At 36.8% G+C, this 16,087-nt stretch overlaps 1 protein-coding gene across 3 annotated transcripts in view; it reads right to left on the reverse strand.

Moving 5' to 3' along the window:
* PLPPR1 (phospholipid phosphatase related 1) overlaps positions 1-16,087 on the reverse strand; it is a 340,049-nt gene that overhangs the window by 159,453 nt on the left and 164,509 nt on the right. For all 3 annotated transcript variants that reach the window (XM_062207867.1, XM_062207865.1, XM_062207866.1), the window contains exon 2: positions 12,504-12,611. In XM_062207867.1, the coding sequence (XP_062063851.1) occupies positions 12,504-12,566 (63 nt within the window). In that variant the 5' untranslated portion in view covers positions 12,567-12,611. The remainder of the gene's footprint in view (positions 1-12,503; positions 12,612-16,087) is intronic.

Consider the following 16,087-nt stretch of genomic DNA (forward strand, 5'->3'; position numbering starts at 1 on the left):
CAATTATGTTTTCTGTTACTGTATTTTAAATCTGCATCAAATAATGCCCGAGTGCTAATATTTTATACAGCTAGGTTTTAAGTACTTGAGTCATTATGTTCTATTATATAGTTCACTCAAAATTCATTTTAAAAAGATGTTAATTAACAACAATTTCAGAAATGAGATGGGCTTATGATTGTTATCAGTTAACCTAATCCCCCATCAAACAAAACGACTATTTCCCAAGGAGTTCTGGATATCTGAGATTTACTGGAATAAAATTAAATATTCTTGAAACTCTTAAGGGAAGGCAGATTGCAGAAACATTTCTAGATGTCTGAATTCTTATCTCTGAAAACATCAGAAAGGACTTCTTTAGGCTATAGTAATTTTCCACTTCTTCAAGAAAGTTCACTTCTGCAATGTAACTATGAGATCAATTTTTAGGCCTATGTATAAGGGGTCATCAAAAAGTTCATAAGAGGGGCAAGCACTGTGGTGTAGCCGGTCAAGCCACCATCTGCAGTGCTAGAATCCCATATGGGTGCTGGTTCAAGTCCTAGCTACTCCACTTCTGATTCAGCTCTCTGATAGTGTACCTAGGAAAGCAGTGGAAGATCACCCAAGTGACTGGGCTCTGCACTCACTTGGGAGAACCGGAACAAACTCCTGGCTGATGGCTTCAGATCATACCAGCTCTGGCCATTGTGGCCATTTGGAGAGTGACCAGCAGATGAAAATTTTCTGTCTCTCCTTCCCTCTCTGTAATTCTGACTTCAAAATAAATAAATAAATAAATAAATCTTTAAGAAGTACAAAAAAGAGTTAAAGATTTTAAAAGCTATTATTAAAATTGCTATATTGGTCTATTATGTTATGTTATATGTGTGTACATGTTGTATGTCCATATGGGAAAATTTTATTAAGAATTTTATTTTAATTGGCTTATAGATAAGATTGCCCATAAATTTATGCTGCTAAAATTAATCAAAGATACATTTTAATTTGTGTGACCTGAATCTCTATATCATATGTTTTATACTTGTTGGTAGAAAGAAACTAAAAACATTTTATATGGTTGTGCTTAAGTTTACTGGTTAAACAAACTACACCATGTTAGATATTTAAGAGGTGTTTCCAAATACATGATTCTTAAAATTTATAGAAGGCATTGGACCTTCTGGTAAATGTTTTCTTAAGTTGTTATCTAATGGTTGAAACGGTTTGCTAAGTATTCATGTGATATTGCTATTGTCAGCAAGCGATCTAGGACTTGCTCCCTCATTTCTCTATTCTAAGCCCAACTTATTCTTTCATTTCTCTATTCTCTTCAAGGTAGGGAACTAATTCTATTATGAAGGAATCTGAAGGACACACAATTTAATCTTTAGACCTTATAAAAGAGATGGCCAACATTTTTCTGTAATAGCATAGCCAAAATAAGAGCTTAAATAATAATCTCATAGCTAGATTTACTTCACCATCAGCGAAGTAAACAGTAAGTAGAAAAAACCTCCCTTTCAGACCAAAGGGAAAGAAAGTTTCTAAGTGAGAATATAATTTTCCTCATGGGCATTGTCTACCTTAGAAAAACTACTACAGAACATGCCTGTGACTATAGACTTGTAGTTCAGGCCACCGAAGATTAGAGATGGGACTTGGGCACTCCCTTGACTTGCATCCTCTGGTCTGCTTTAACACAAACCAGGAGGAAAAGAAAGCTAGGCATCAGAAGCAATGGGTGGCAGGCCTATTAATGGCTGATCTGTACAGTGATCTGCCCTCAAGGAGACCCAACAGGCCAGTCCACTGCAGTGGCTTTCAATGTGGTAAGCCTAGGCTTCAGCAGAAGTCAACTTGTGAAGAGCCCTGGCAGCTCTGCCAAGAGTTGGATCACTGGAAATGGACCTGCCCTGGAGTCGAAGGATGCCCAGGTCAGAGCCACAGATCTTATTGGCTCTAAGCTGAAAAGTCCTTCACTCAGCCCAACTTCCAAAGTGACCACTGCAGCTGAGGGGATGGTCAAGTAGGGTCAGCAACATTGCAGGCAGAACTGTAAATTTCTTGTTAGAGATGCCCCCTGCCTTTACCTGGCCAGCTCTCCTCCCAGGCCAGCCAAGTAATGAAAGTCAACAGAGTGCCTTCCCCTAGGAGGTTCACATCTCCCTTAGGATGTACCCCATGTGAAGAGATAGATAGGTCTGGGCCTCTTAGCTCACAAGGCCTAAAGCACAACAGATTATTATCAAGCCCCTTCTATCAGGTTCTATTTGCCTCTCAATCAGAAAACTTAATTGTAGCTTAGACAGCACCTTTCTTAGCTCCTCTAATAATGACTCTGTCCTTTGTTCTAGACCCTGTCTAGTGCACTTGGGCCTCATTCCCTCGTAATCATAACCTCTACTCCACCACCAATGGCTCTACTCCCAACCTGTGTGTACTGATGGTCCTCTTCCCCACTTAATGCTGTAAAATTGTTCAGACCTGGTTAATGCCACTCTTAGGTTACTATCCTCATCCTGTCTTTTATGACCTTGTCTAAATATGATCAGAGTCGGCGAACTTGGAAGGCTTCCATAGCCTTGGCAACTCATGACGACAGCCTATGGTGGTTTCTGGCACCATAAACTAAAGTGTCAATTTGTTGGGTCAACAACAGGAGTCACTGTGCATTTGCTCCTCATGTGGGATCTCTATCCTTACTGTGCTGTACATTGTGATTTAATGCTATAACTAGTACTCAAACAGTATGTTTCACTTTGTGTTTCTATGTGGGTGCAAACTGTTGAAATCTTTACTTAATATATACTAAATTGATCATCTGTATATAAAGAGAATTGAAAATGAATCTTGATGTGAATGGAAGGAGAGAGGGAGCGGGAGAGGGGAGGGTTGCGGGTGGGAGGGAAGTTATGGGAGGGGGAAACCATTGTAATCCATAAGCTGTACATTGGAAATTTATATTCATTAAATAAAAGTTAAAAAAAAGTTCATAAGCGATGTGTACTATGAAAAAACATGAATTTTGAACACTTTTGTACCAAAATAAGTTTATATTTTAATACAATTTTCCATAAACTTTTGGGAGTCCCCTTGGTATAATAGAAGAATCAAAATATTTGATTTTATGGCAAGGTTCCAACTTTAATACTTATTGGGTATGTAGCTTTCAGCAAGTCAATTAACTTCTCTGTACCTCAAGTTTTTTTTTACTTGAAATTTAAAAAGTAAAGACAAATTTCTACTGCATAAGGTCAATATTAACCTATTGATATTTTTAGCCCTCAATTTTTATAATAAAACATCATAAATGTCAAATATAATAGATGTAATGGTATAACAACATTATCTTAGGATATTAAAATCTGAATTCTAACTAATGTGTGCAGGGAGTTATTTCAGTCAGATCTCACATGCACAAAAATGCTTTCATTCTGACTTTATACTTTCCCCATTCAGAATGCTCCCATGGTGCCTTATGGTTATCAAGACCATTTTTGGGGGCTGGTGCTGTGGCGCAGCAGGTTAATGCCCTGGCCTGAAGCACCAGCATCCCATATGGCCGCCAGTTTGAGACCCAGCTGTTCCACTTTCAATCCAGCTCTCTGCTATGGCCTGGGAAAGCAGTAGAAGATGGCCCAAGTCCTTGGGCCCCTGCACCTGAGTGGGAGACCTGGAAGAAGCTCCTGGCTTCGGATCGGCATAGCTCCAGCCATTACAGCCAATTGGGGAGTGAACCAGCGGATGGAAGACCTCTCTCTCTCTGCCTCTCCTCCCTCCGTGTAACTCTGACTTTCAAATAAATAATTTTTTAAAAGACCATTTTCTCAATTCCTTGTGAGGCTGTACCTATTTTTTCTTATAAGATATTTGTATTTTCACCAAAGTCAGATAGATTTTTACTGTGTTTGAAAGGCTGGGGGTAAGGGATTATGGAAGATGAGGGTGGGGGGTTTCCAAGCCCAGGTCCAAATCCAAGTCCATTCCTTGGAATCCGATGGCCTGATGTTCCTCAATCCCGTTTCCTCCTCTCCTGATTCCTTTTCCCCCAAGGCAACATCCATTTTCTTCTCTTCCCCTCATGGTAATTTCTTGTAACTAGGATTTTTACCCCAAACATCCAACTGAGAGAGCCCTAATGCTGAACAACAAAGGCACCAGAGTATCTGAAGGCCAGGAAAACAGGTGAAGAACACCACATCAAAGATTTTAAATCAACACCAATATTTTAGTAGTATGAAAATAGATAACTGAATACCAGCATTGTCCTTTTCTTCCAGTACTGCAAACACTAGTCAGGTGATTCTTAACAGAGGAAATGCACAGAAAGTACTTTTATGTTTGTCATTGCAATTTAAAAGACCTGCGATTTTTTAATTGCTTTGTTTCAAATCTTATTCAGTAACACCTGAATCTGAATGTTTAAAAACATTCAAGCCCATCATTATCACATGTCTGGGTATTAAACTGCCCAAATTCCATCTCTCAGTGTCACTGTTTACGTGATCTGTATCTATATATCTATATCTATATTTATATCTATATAGATATTGTTTGTGTGTGTGTGGTTGGCTGGTCTGTTTCATCTTGATGCTTCTGTTATCTGTCCTATATTTTTATGTTAAAATTTATTAAGTGATTACTATTTGGCAAGCATTATATCAGGTATATTCTTTTATTTCTCAAAATTGCCCATGAGGAAGTTGTATTTCTTTCCACTTCACAGATGAAACAGGTGAGGTCCACATAATTTACCTAAGTTTGCAGTAAATGATAGAGCCAGGACTCAAATCTGATGCTTTTGACACCAACTCATTTTCTCTCTTCATTCCATTATATACAAGGATAAGACTGTTATTTTTGTTCCAGTGCTGAGGTGCAGTGGGTTAAGCCACTGAATGCAGTACCAGCATCCCATTTGGGCGCCAGTTCATACCCGGGCTGCTCCATTTCTGATCCAGCTCTTTGCTAATGGCCTGAGAAAAGCAGTGGAAGATGGCCCAAGTGTTTGAGACCCTGCACTCACATGGGAGACCCAGAATAAGCTCCTGACTCCTGGCTTTGGCCTGGCCCAGCGCGGACCACTGCAGTTGTTTGGAGAGTAAACCAAACAGATGGAAGAGTAAACCAGCAGATGGAAGATCTCTCTCTCTCGCTCGCTCTCGCTCTCTTTCTCCATCACTCTTTCAAATAAATAAAACAAATCTTAAAAAAGAACATTGATATTTTCTCCTTAACAAGAACCAACAGGGTTTTGAGAGTATTAATAGAGAAAAGGGTCTCAGTGTGACTTAGATATAAAAATCTAAGAGTCATAATCTAAGTATCAGAAAGAAAGCAATCAAATGCTGCTAAATGCAAGCACTTGCCAGTAGAGAGCAGAAAGCAAAGCAGGGCTGAGAGACATTCTTTCAAAACCCAAGGCACAGAAAACCAGGGAAACACCGAGATGACACTCAAAAGCAGTCACGTGGAATTCCTTAATTTCTGGCCCTAGAGAAAGACATTCAGACTCATCAGTGCTTGCTGAACTTCATATCGTTTATCTTGAGGCTGTAATTTATAACAATCACCTGGTAGATTCTAGCCAAGAAAAATGAGTTGTCAAAAATAGGCCATAAAAATTGAAAGTACAAGCAACCATCAGAATGATAAAACTGTCACATCTGTACACATCGGGCCACAATTGCATTCATTACATCCAAACTCCTGGCACTTAATATTGTCACGTGAAGAAGCTAAGCTCCATGAAGAGTTCTGCTGTTAGCACAAATCTATTCGAAAGAGATTTGACTGTTTGAGTTATTCATGATTTTGCAGAGAATACAGGAAGATTGTCTTGAGAGGAATTCACAGGTATCTGAGAAAATTTGTCAAAAGAGATATCTCAGTCTTAAACATTTTGTGAAAATGTATGTTACTGGTTCTGGGGGACCTGACAGATCTCAAATAGCTCAGGTTCTTATTTTTCAGGTGCTTATATCACTAATTTGAATGTATTTGCCTGTTATAGATCTTCCAGTCTGAGAGGTGGTGCTGAAATGAAGAGAGAAAGGGAGGACAGAAGAGAAAGCGACAGAGGGGAGAATAGAGGTCTGAGGGAGGAAAAGAACAGAGGAAAAAACAAAGAGTGAAAGCACACAGTGATTTTTACCACCATGTGCACTTTTTAGCTATTTTTGCTGTAGTTCCCTTTATCCTAATGAAAAATTAATACTGTTGAGTTCAAGGAGCCAAAATAAGAAGTCAGTGTCCTCATGTCCATGTGAAGACCGTAAATTTCTCCTTTTCTTACTCGGACTTCTCCAGCTTCTAATTCAGCACCTGCTATTTTTTACTTGTTGTAGTTGAATCACAGCTGCTAAGTGCTACAAGCTTTGATCAGAAATATTGTCATGGAGCATCCTGGAATTTTAATGATTCTGGAATTCCCCTTCATGAATGATAGAAACATTATATTCTAGACCTTGAAATGATTATCCTCTCGTTAGGGGCTTTCAGTTCAAGAGGTTCTTAGGATGAAAAGGGAAATTAAAAGGTCAGCTGACACTGGAAGATGTACAAAAGGGACATTTTACCAACTGTCTGACAATCAAATGCTTCTTTTCCTAAAACCACCTGCCTTGTCCACTGCATATCATCCTTACTCCATACAGCTCTCCTCTCATTCTTAATCACCTCCCTTTCAATCCATTACATTCTGTATGTGCCCTGGTCACCTACAACCCCTCTTCTCTTGCCATTGATGTCTTTACCTCATGTTCTCGTCTGTGACATTTAAGGATTACCTAGGGCCATGTTGCTCCTGACTAGTAACCATCATGAGATCTTAGATACACATGCTAGTTTGCCAGACAATTTCTATGCCCCAGTTTGTCTTTGGAGTAGGTCCTGGGCAGGCTCTGACTCTATTAGCAACTTCCAACTGTACAGGTTGGTTAGCATCTAGTCTCACCAATTCCACAGATATCCATCCCAGACAAAACTCAATACTCAATTAAAAATCACCTAGAAAATGCATTGTGGGCAGCACAGTCTCTCATTCATACTCTATGTCCTCCATACACATCTTAAGGATGTTCCAACACTTCTGGCCCTATAATGAATGTGGTGAGACCCTTACAGAAGTGTAGTTATTATGCAAAATAATCCAAAATGGACAAAGAGCACATTGCGGTGGGGAAAAAACAGGCACTAGGTGTTTCTGGACTAAGTGAATGCATTGATGGCAGAAAAATAGCAAGACAACTTTCTACTGCAAAAAGCTACTATTGATAGTTGTTTTCTTTCCTTTTTTCAAATTCACAGGTAAGATGGAACAAAAAGGTGCTGATAATTGAACAGACTGATGCCATGATGGACCTAAGCAAGGGTAGAGAAAGGGACACATGTCAATCTCAGCAATAGTGTTTGGTCTTTAATGTTCCTGGAAATAGCACATGAAGACTCAAGTCAGAATTGATGTCATACCATCCTTCTCAAAATCATACAATGACTGTTTCTTAATTGTTGCTAATGTTTAAGGCATTGGAAATGCTAACCAACATGATTTTGTCTTCATACATTTAATGAGTATTCAATCACATTGTATCTCATAAGTATGTACAATTAAAATAATGATGAAAGATGGAAAAAAGAATCGTGATTCCTGTATAAAACCAGGATTCTTGGAGGCTTGCTTTCTACTTTGGAGAAAGAGTGTTGAATATACACCCATCTGCCTGCAAAGGAAAACTACAAAGAAGACGAACTTTAATGAAGTATACCTTGGACTGCCCAAATTTGAGTTGTGAGTACAAAGCCTAAGTTTCAGGGAGACATTTATGCAAAATCTCTCCAAAGTGATGCTCTCAAAACCAAGGTCTGTAAGAGTCCTACAGAAGAGGCAGCCCTGCTAAATGACCTAGGAAAAAAAATACAATAAACAACAAGGAAACAATGCACCATGAGCCTGAGCCAGCACACATAACTAATAAGAGGGTCAAAGTGCAAATAATTTTAGACAGTAGACTAATAGGAAAGAATATAACATAAGTACACTTACTATAAGCCATAAAAGAAATAAGACCATTAGCATGGGAAATGACTACAAAAATATATTAAAAACACACAGAACTTTCAGAAATGAAAAGAAATAACTATAAGATAGGAGACCTAAAGTATGGAAAGAAAGAGAAGAGTGAATATGGATCACGTGTGATATTGCAAGAAAACAAAGAGAATAGGAGAATATTTGAGGAGGTGATGACAGTTTTTTTGATAACAAAATGCCTTTTCATATTCAAGTTACAAAAAAACCCTAGCTGATATAAACTCACACTTATACCTAGTCCACTGAAACTGCGGAGCATCAAAGAAAAATTAAAGGCAACAGGAGAGAAAAGTAGATCACTTATTAAGAATAGTAATTAGAGTTTTCATCAACAATAAAATCCAAAGGGAAAAATGGCATTACTATGAAAGTTCTGAAGATAGAAAAAAACCTCTTTCAGTCTAGAATTCATTGCCAGGCTAGATTACAATTCCAAATTAATTATAATATAAAAATAATTTCAAAACAAAGAAACTTTAAAAAGTTCAATGAAAACTGACTTTAAAGATAAGTTGATTTCAGTGCAGAAAAATTTTGAAAGGCATGTATACAAGGGGTCTCCAAAAACTTCATGTAAAAAGTGTAACATAGAAAAATTATGCAAGGATATCAATATCTTACACCAAAATAAACCTCTATTTTGATTCCACTATCCATGAACTTTTAAAATGACCCTCATACATACTAAGAACATTTATGATTTACTGAATGAACTGCTAAAGGATAAGCTCCTAAGGAAATAAAAGAGGAGAGGAACAAAAGAAACAATAGTAAGCAAAGAAACCAATGAATAGAGGATAAATCCAAAGAAGCCCTACTGAAAATAATATTGAACTTAAGGAAGATATAAAAAAATCAAGAATGACACAAAGGAGCACAAAGCAGCTAAAGAACACTAATTGTTTAAAAAATCAAGGAGCTATTGATTAAGCTGTTTTTAATAACTCAACGGCATATATTTAGGAGTAATTTTTTAAAGATTAGAAATCTACTTTATAGAGGTGGATGAATTGTGTAGTAGTAAAGTTGCTACTAAAGATCTTCCTGTATTGGCCTGCCTAGGTTCAAGTCCCAACTCTGCTCTCAATTCCAGTGTCCTGTTAACATACACCCTGGGAGGCATCACGTGATGACTCAAGTATTTAGGTCCCTGCCATCTTCATAGAAGTTCTGGACTGAATGAATTGAGTTCCTAGCTCCTGGATTCAGCCTGGCTCAGTCCCAACTGTTGTGGGCATGTGGGAAGTGAATCGACGAATGGGAGATGATTCTCAATGGTTCTCTCTCTCCCCACCCGCCCCCAGCCAGCCTCCTCTCTGTGTGGGTCTGTGGTTCTACTTTTCAAGCAAAAATGTACTTCATATTTTAACAACCAATAAAGGAAGGAAATGGAGAATTAAATAAAATTAGGTATGCCAATGCAGAAAGCAGGGAACATAAAAAATTAAAATACACATTTATTAACTTGATAGTGAAATATCTGAAGTATTCCTTTAAAGTTAGCAACAGGACAAAAATACTCTGTACTACTGCCTCTACCCAATATTACACACAACATCTTAACCAAAGCAATATGACAAGAAAAACCATTAAGGGCTTAACACTTAAGAAAAAATATCTACTACCTGCAGAAGATATAAATTTCCATAAATAATCCAAGAAATATACAGATACACTCATAAAGCTAAGAATTTGAAAAAAATTCTAATAAATTGATATGCCAATGAAAGTGTTATTCCTATTATTCAATAATAAACAACTAGAAAATGTAACAATTGTATTGTTAAACCAATCCAAGGGAGTTCTTGTATACATCTACACATTGAGATATAAATAATATTTTCTGCAAAACATTTTTAAGGGTAGAAAAATATATTCAACCAACAAAAGATCCAAGTTGTCCCTTGTAGGTATATTTGCACAATAGGATAAAATGCAACAATTATAATGACAAGCTGTCAGTCTGGATAAGTCTCAGAAACATAATGTTGAATGGAAAAGGCAAGTTGTAAAAGGAAAGTTCAGCATGCTATCATTTATCTAACATTTCCATTAAATATTATTTATGAATATATACACATGTAAGAAAACACATGCAGGGAAAATGCATGTGTGGGAAAGAAGCCCCTGACTCACATATATATTTATTTCTGGATCCAAGTCAGTTGGGCTGGAGCCATATCTGCAACATTTTGTTTTCCTTGAAAGAAGTATTTGAAGCACATATGGCAAAATTTTAAGATTTGGTCCTGATGGTGGGTACAGAGATGTATGTTTTATTATTATTATATGTGCTTGAATTCTTTTATAATTAAAAGCCAACAGTGGAAATAGATATCCTTTGATCAAAGTGACATTTTAAGCATGATTGTTTTTGGCCATGTTTTCTGACAGCCATGGTATAGTGCCTAGAATAATGTAGGTAAATGGTGTTTGATGAATGAAATGCATGCAAATCATGAAAGCCACTTTGAGATTCTCCTCTTTCCCTCTCAATCTCTACTTTATTCTACTTCACTTTCTCTTTCTCTCTCCTGTCAGTTTCTGAGAGAAGTTGCTGATATATAGTTTATGCATCTGTATAAAGAACGACAACACAGTAGGAAGAAGAATAAACCCTCTTTCCTCTCCCAGATATTTAGACTTATATTTATGTGTACGTCAAGGTCAGCTGCAGAAGAACTAATTTATCTCTAGTTGCTACTCTCCCAGCCAAGCTCATCATTTATAGAGCAGAGGCTGAAAACCCCCAGAGACTGCAGTGTCCAACAATAAATTAAACTTTACTTTGAGGCTTGGTTCCTGTTCGAGTTTTAAGAAGATTTAAAACAAAATTGCTGCTAGGAGGATAAAGAAGATGACAGATGACTTATTCCCCAATTTCCCAACTTACTTTAAAATTTCAATTTGTTTCTAACAAAAGAGAAATAACACATTGAAAATGATGGTGCTATACCTTTTGCACTTTCTACATGAGCAACAAGAAAAGGAATCTATTTCCCTTATCACAATTTCAACAGATTAATAGAAACTAGAATCCAAATTAAAATTACATAGTTATTTGCTGAGTGGGGTTATCTTTGGCATTGTATAGCAAGCTAAAGAATAACATTAAAAATATGTGTTTATTGTTCAAAGATGAGTTCTTTACTCTTTCAGAGGTGTAGCTTTGATTGAGTCTATATTTGTACCTTGACTTATAATAACATCTCTACCCCAACATTTCCTGTGATACAAACAGCTTAACCAGCATCACCAGAGAATAAGCCATCAATTGTATTTGTCAAAATCACCCAATGATGTTTATAATGTAAACTCAAGGAATAGCCAAATATCCATCTTTGATCAAAATTCAGAATGCTCAAAATTGTCTGAATATAATGATAGGTAAAGTTATTTCAAGGAAGAAAACACAAATATGCTTGGCGAAATGATTCATAGACCGTATATCATTAACTGAGGTACTGAAAGTATTTTTCTGCCAATATAAACCGTGATTTAAAGCAAGCTTCCTTTTTTTCACATGGATAATGGATCAACATCCATGTTCCTCTCACACAGAGCCAGAAGGTACCATAACATAGAACACGGTACAGCTGGCTATCAGGATGTGATTATTATCTAGCCAGTTACCCAGACAGGAAGCCTGGGCATGCACTTCTCAGCTCTTCCCACTGCTATATTTTAATTCTCATCTTTAGAGCAAAAAGCAATCCATTAGATACCTATCTCCTTGAGAAGACAAAAACAGTAATATCTCTGAGAAATCAACACCTTATTCTGTGACTACCTAGAGAGCAGGCTTTTCTTTTTCTCTTTTGGATCACATGATTCCAAATTCCCTAAGGTTTTCCCTCTATAGCAAACATTATGGAGGAGGAGGGACAGAGGGGAGGGGCGCATGAAATTTAACCCTCAGAGGATCATGGAGAAACTGTTTGAAGGCACAAAGCTGGAGAAACTCAACAAATTTATGACCCAGAGAAATCACACATTACACAACCTCCCAATACCTCACTAAAGAAAAATGCCCAATAGAGATAATCAACTCAAAAGGCTCCAAGGCAAAAGCTCATGAACTAACATCATATAAAGAGCCTGAATTATTGAATTCCTGAAAAATGGCTTTCACTTTTAAAAAAACAATTAAAATACTGCATTTTCTTTCATAGTTAATGCTTTCAAATCACCATTAAAAATAAAAGTATTATAAAGCAATTATGTTGTATTCCAAGGATGAATTTTGAAGCTTTCTTATGCCATGGCTTCCTACTTAAGAAACACTTTGCATAGTTTATTCTTTATCAATATTTATCAAATTTTAATGAAACATACAATCAGATACTTTTTAAAAAATAATCCGAGTTCTCAGTATAAAAACTGCTACTGTTACTCCAATTTTTCTATAAAATTTAAAAAGTATACGTACCTCAACAAATATAAAACACGGGATGATGGAATAACTTCGTTGAGTGTTGTTTCCTACAGCCATTTCTCACACCATGTAGCAAGACTGCACCGTCTAAAACTGTCCAGGCTGAAATAGAAATAGGTTGCATGGTATAAAAGCCGTATATTGAGAAGTCCCTTAGGTACGTAAATAAAAATATCAACTACCCTCTAGATAAGCAGTCTGCATACAAACAAGGCAAAATTGTAATCTGCAATACAGTCAAGGCAGACTAATAGTCACTTCAGTGAAAAGCAAATAATACAGAATAGCCATGAATAGTCTCAGAGGCAAAGTGACCAGGTAGGGAGTCCCTGGTGCACACTGCTATAGTGAATGGCATTCTAATTACCTATTACTGCACAATGACTTAACCCAATAAACTGCCTGCATGCCATGAAACAGTTCTTGTATAAAGCATTTGTTACTGTCCATCCTGCATGGATCTTCCCTACCTGTGACTAATCCTTCCAGTTTGCAACCTAAGGCTTTGTTTGCTATATCCTTACCTTTCCCTTCAGAGCTTACATTTGAGTACTGAAGCACTAATTTCTAACTTTCTTCCTTGACCATTATTTTCTTTTGGCTACACAAGCATTAACCTCCTTGGGTTAATACATCACTGATGGGGCTGGCTCTGTGACATAGTGGGTGAAACCTCCGCCTGCAGTGCCAGCATCCCATATGGGTGCCTGTTCAAGACCCAGCTGCTCCACTTCTGATCCAGCTCTCTGATACGGCCTGGGAAAGCAGTGGAGGATGGCCCAAGTCCTTGGACACCTGCACCCATGTAGGAGACTCAGTGGAAACTCCTGGCTCCTGATCTGCACAGCTCCAGTGGTTACAGCCATCTGGGGAGTGAACCAGCAGATGGAGGACCTCTCTCTCTGCCTTTGCCTCTTTGTGACTCAGTCTTTCAAATAAATAAATATTTTAAAAAATACATCACTGATTTCTCATTCTGGGTACTCCACCCAGGTATGTGACTGATCCAAGTGCAAAACATATAAGAAAATATATTAATGCTTCACTTCCAAGAATTAAGGAGCTGGGCAACAGCCAATTTTTATTAAATATTTTATTAGAACACCAGTGTTTTGCTTTGAACTGAAAATATTTGGTATTGGAAGATCAGTTAATTTTGGTTCTGTTTATCAAAAGCAATGAGGTATAGATTTTAGGCTTTTTTTTCCAGGTCAGATGAAAAGAATTTTTCCACCATTGCTTTTATTCTCCATTCAAAGGACTACTACACATGCTTTAGGTATCTGTTCTTGGTATTTATTAGTTTCCATTTGTTCTGTTTTGGTATCATCACTACCATCAGTTCTTGTGGACGGTGATGGGGGGACAACACAAAGATTGTCTATTTCAAATGTCAACAGTACTTTTATTAAAGATCATGAATTAATGTCTTTCATTTCTACTTTTTCTAAGGTTTTCTTCAACCTTTTCTAGAATAAATCTTTAAAATATTTTCATAAAGCATTCTTTGTCATTCCAATCAAATTTCAGAAGGCACTTTTGTAGAGCTTGACAAGCCAATTACATAATTCACATGGAAATGCAAATGCCTAGAATAGCCAAAACAAAGTTGCAATATTCATAACAGTGAGATATGGGTATAAAGATAAACAAATGAAACAAAATAGAGTCCAGTAATAAGTGCACGTAGCCATGGTCAATGGACTTTTGACAAAAATGCAAAAGCAGTCTAATAAAGAAATGATAGACTTTTCAGCAAATGGTGGGAAAACTTAATACTGATATTTTTATGAAATTCTCAAATAGATTTACTTTTCTAATTGAATTATTGGTATTCTTTTCAAGGTAAAAAGGTTTTTGTGTATTCTAGATATAGCCATTTATCAGATAAATACTTTGCAATTATTTTCTTCCAGTCATCTATTAGCCTTTTAATTTCCTTACTGATATTTTATATATATTTTACTAGTATAAAGATTTTAATCAGAGCTTTCTTGTCAATCTTTAATTTCAATAACTGAATACAAATATTTATCACCCTATTATGCCAAATCTTGACTTTCAACATGAATTTTAAAATGTAAAAAAAATGTCAAGACAAAATAAAATTAAATATTAATTATGGAATACCAACTTATAAAATAAAAAATTTATAAGAAAATATTATCATTAATAGATTATGAAAGTTAAAACAATCAATACTGAAATAATTTACCTCTATGAAATTTTTTTTTTTGACAGGCAGAGTGAACAGTGAGAAAGAGAGAGAGAAAGGTCTTTCTTTTCCATTGGTTCACCCCTCAATGGCTGCTGCGGCCGGTGTGCTGCGGCCAGCACACCGCGCTGATCCGAAGCCAGGAGCCAGGTGCTTCTCCTGGTCTCCCATTCGGGTTCAGGGCCCAAGCACTTGGGCCATCTTCCACTGCACTCCCGGGCCACAGAGAGCTGGACTGGAAGAGGAGCAACCGGGACAGAATCCGGCGCTCCGACCAGGACTAGAACCCAGTGTGCTGGCACCGCAGGCAGAGGATTAGCCTATTGAGCCGCAGCGCCGGCCCCCCTATGAAATTTTAAGAAAGTCTGACAGCATCAAGAATTGATCAAAATGCAGTAATAAACGCTTTTAACTTTGTTTTTAAAATAAAAACAACACCTAGTTCAACAGAAATACAGGCAAGGGCTATAAACAATAATCAAATGGTAATATATGGCCATTTTACCCATATATAGTAAATTTTAAAGTAATCACAGATCATTAAAACTAGAGTAGTATAAAATTCTTAACCATTTGTTTGACAAAGATATAAACAACCATTTTAAAGAATGATTTAGCAATGTTTACTAAGGTAGAAGATGGCTTATTTCTTTGATCACACACACACACACACAGCCTTAGAAAAACTTTTTATCATAAAACAATCAATGTCATTTCTATATACTAACAATGAGCTATCCAAAAAAAAAAATCTCAAAAGAATATCCAAAAGAACATAATATTTAAGAATAAATTTAACCAAGGAGGTAAAAGATCTTTAAAAGAAAGTTATAAAATATTGGTGAAAGAAATTGAAGACACAGAACGAGGGAAAGAAATTCTGTGTTCATGAATTAGAAGGATAAATATTGTTTAAAATGTCCATACTACCCAATGTGATCTACATATCTTATGCGATACATAGCAAAGTTTCAGTGGTGTTTTTCACAAAAATAGAAAACATGCTAAAGTTCCCATGGAACCAGAAAAAAATAACCAAAGCAATCCTGAACAGAATGAACAAAGCAGAAGTACAACATTTTATAAAGTCAAAATACATTACAAAGCCACAGTAATTGAAACTCCCTTTGCTGGGACTTTGAATTTTTCATCCGTTTCACCTACGTTTGGAGGCATTCATTGAAGCATTTGTATAACGGTTGCTGTGTTAATTCTCGCTAGGCAATTCTAACATCTCTATTATCTCGGCATTGGCATTCGCTGCTGATCTTATTCAGTTTGAGATCTTCCTGATTCTTCATAGGAAGACTTATTTTTGAGTGAACCCTGGGGTTGTTATAGGGCTCATGATTTTATTTAAGTC

The sequence above is a fragment of the Lepus europaeus genome, chromosome 12, assembly GCF_033115175.1.
Source record: "Lepus europaeus isolate LE1 chromosome 12, mLepTim1.pri, whole genome shotgun sequence".
Lineage (NCBI taxonomy): Eukaryota > Metazoa > Chordata > Mammalia > Lagomorpha > Leporidae > Lepus > Lepus europaeus.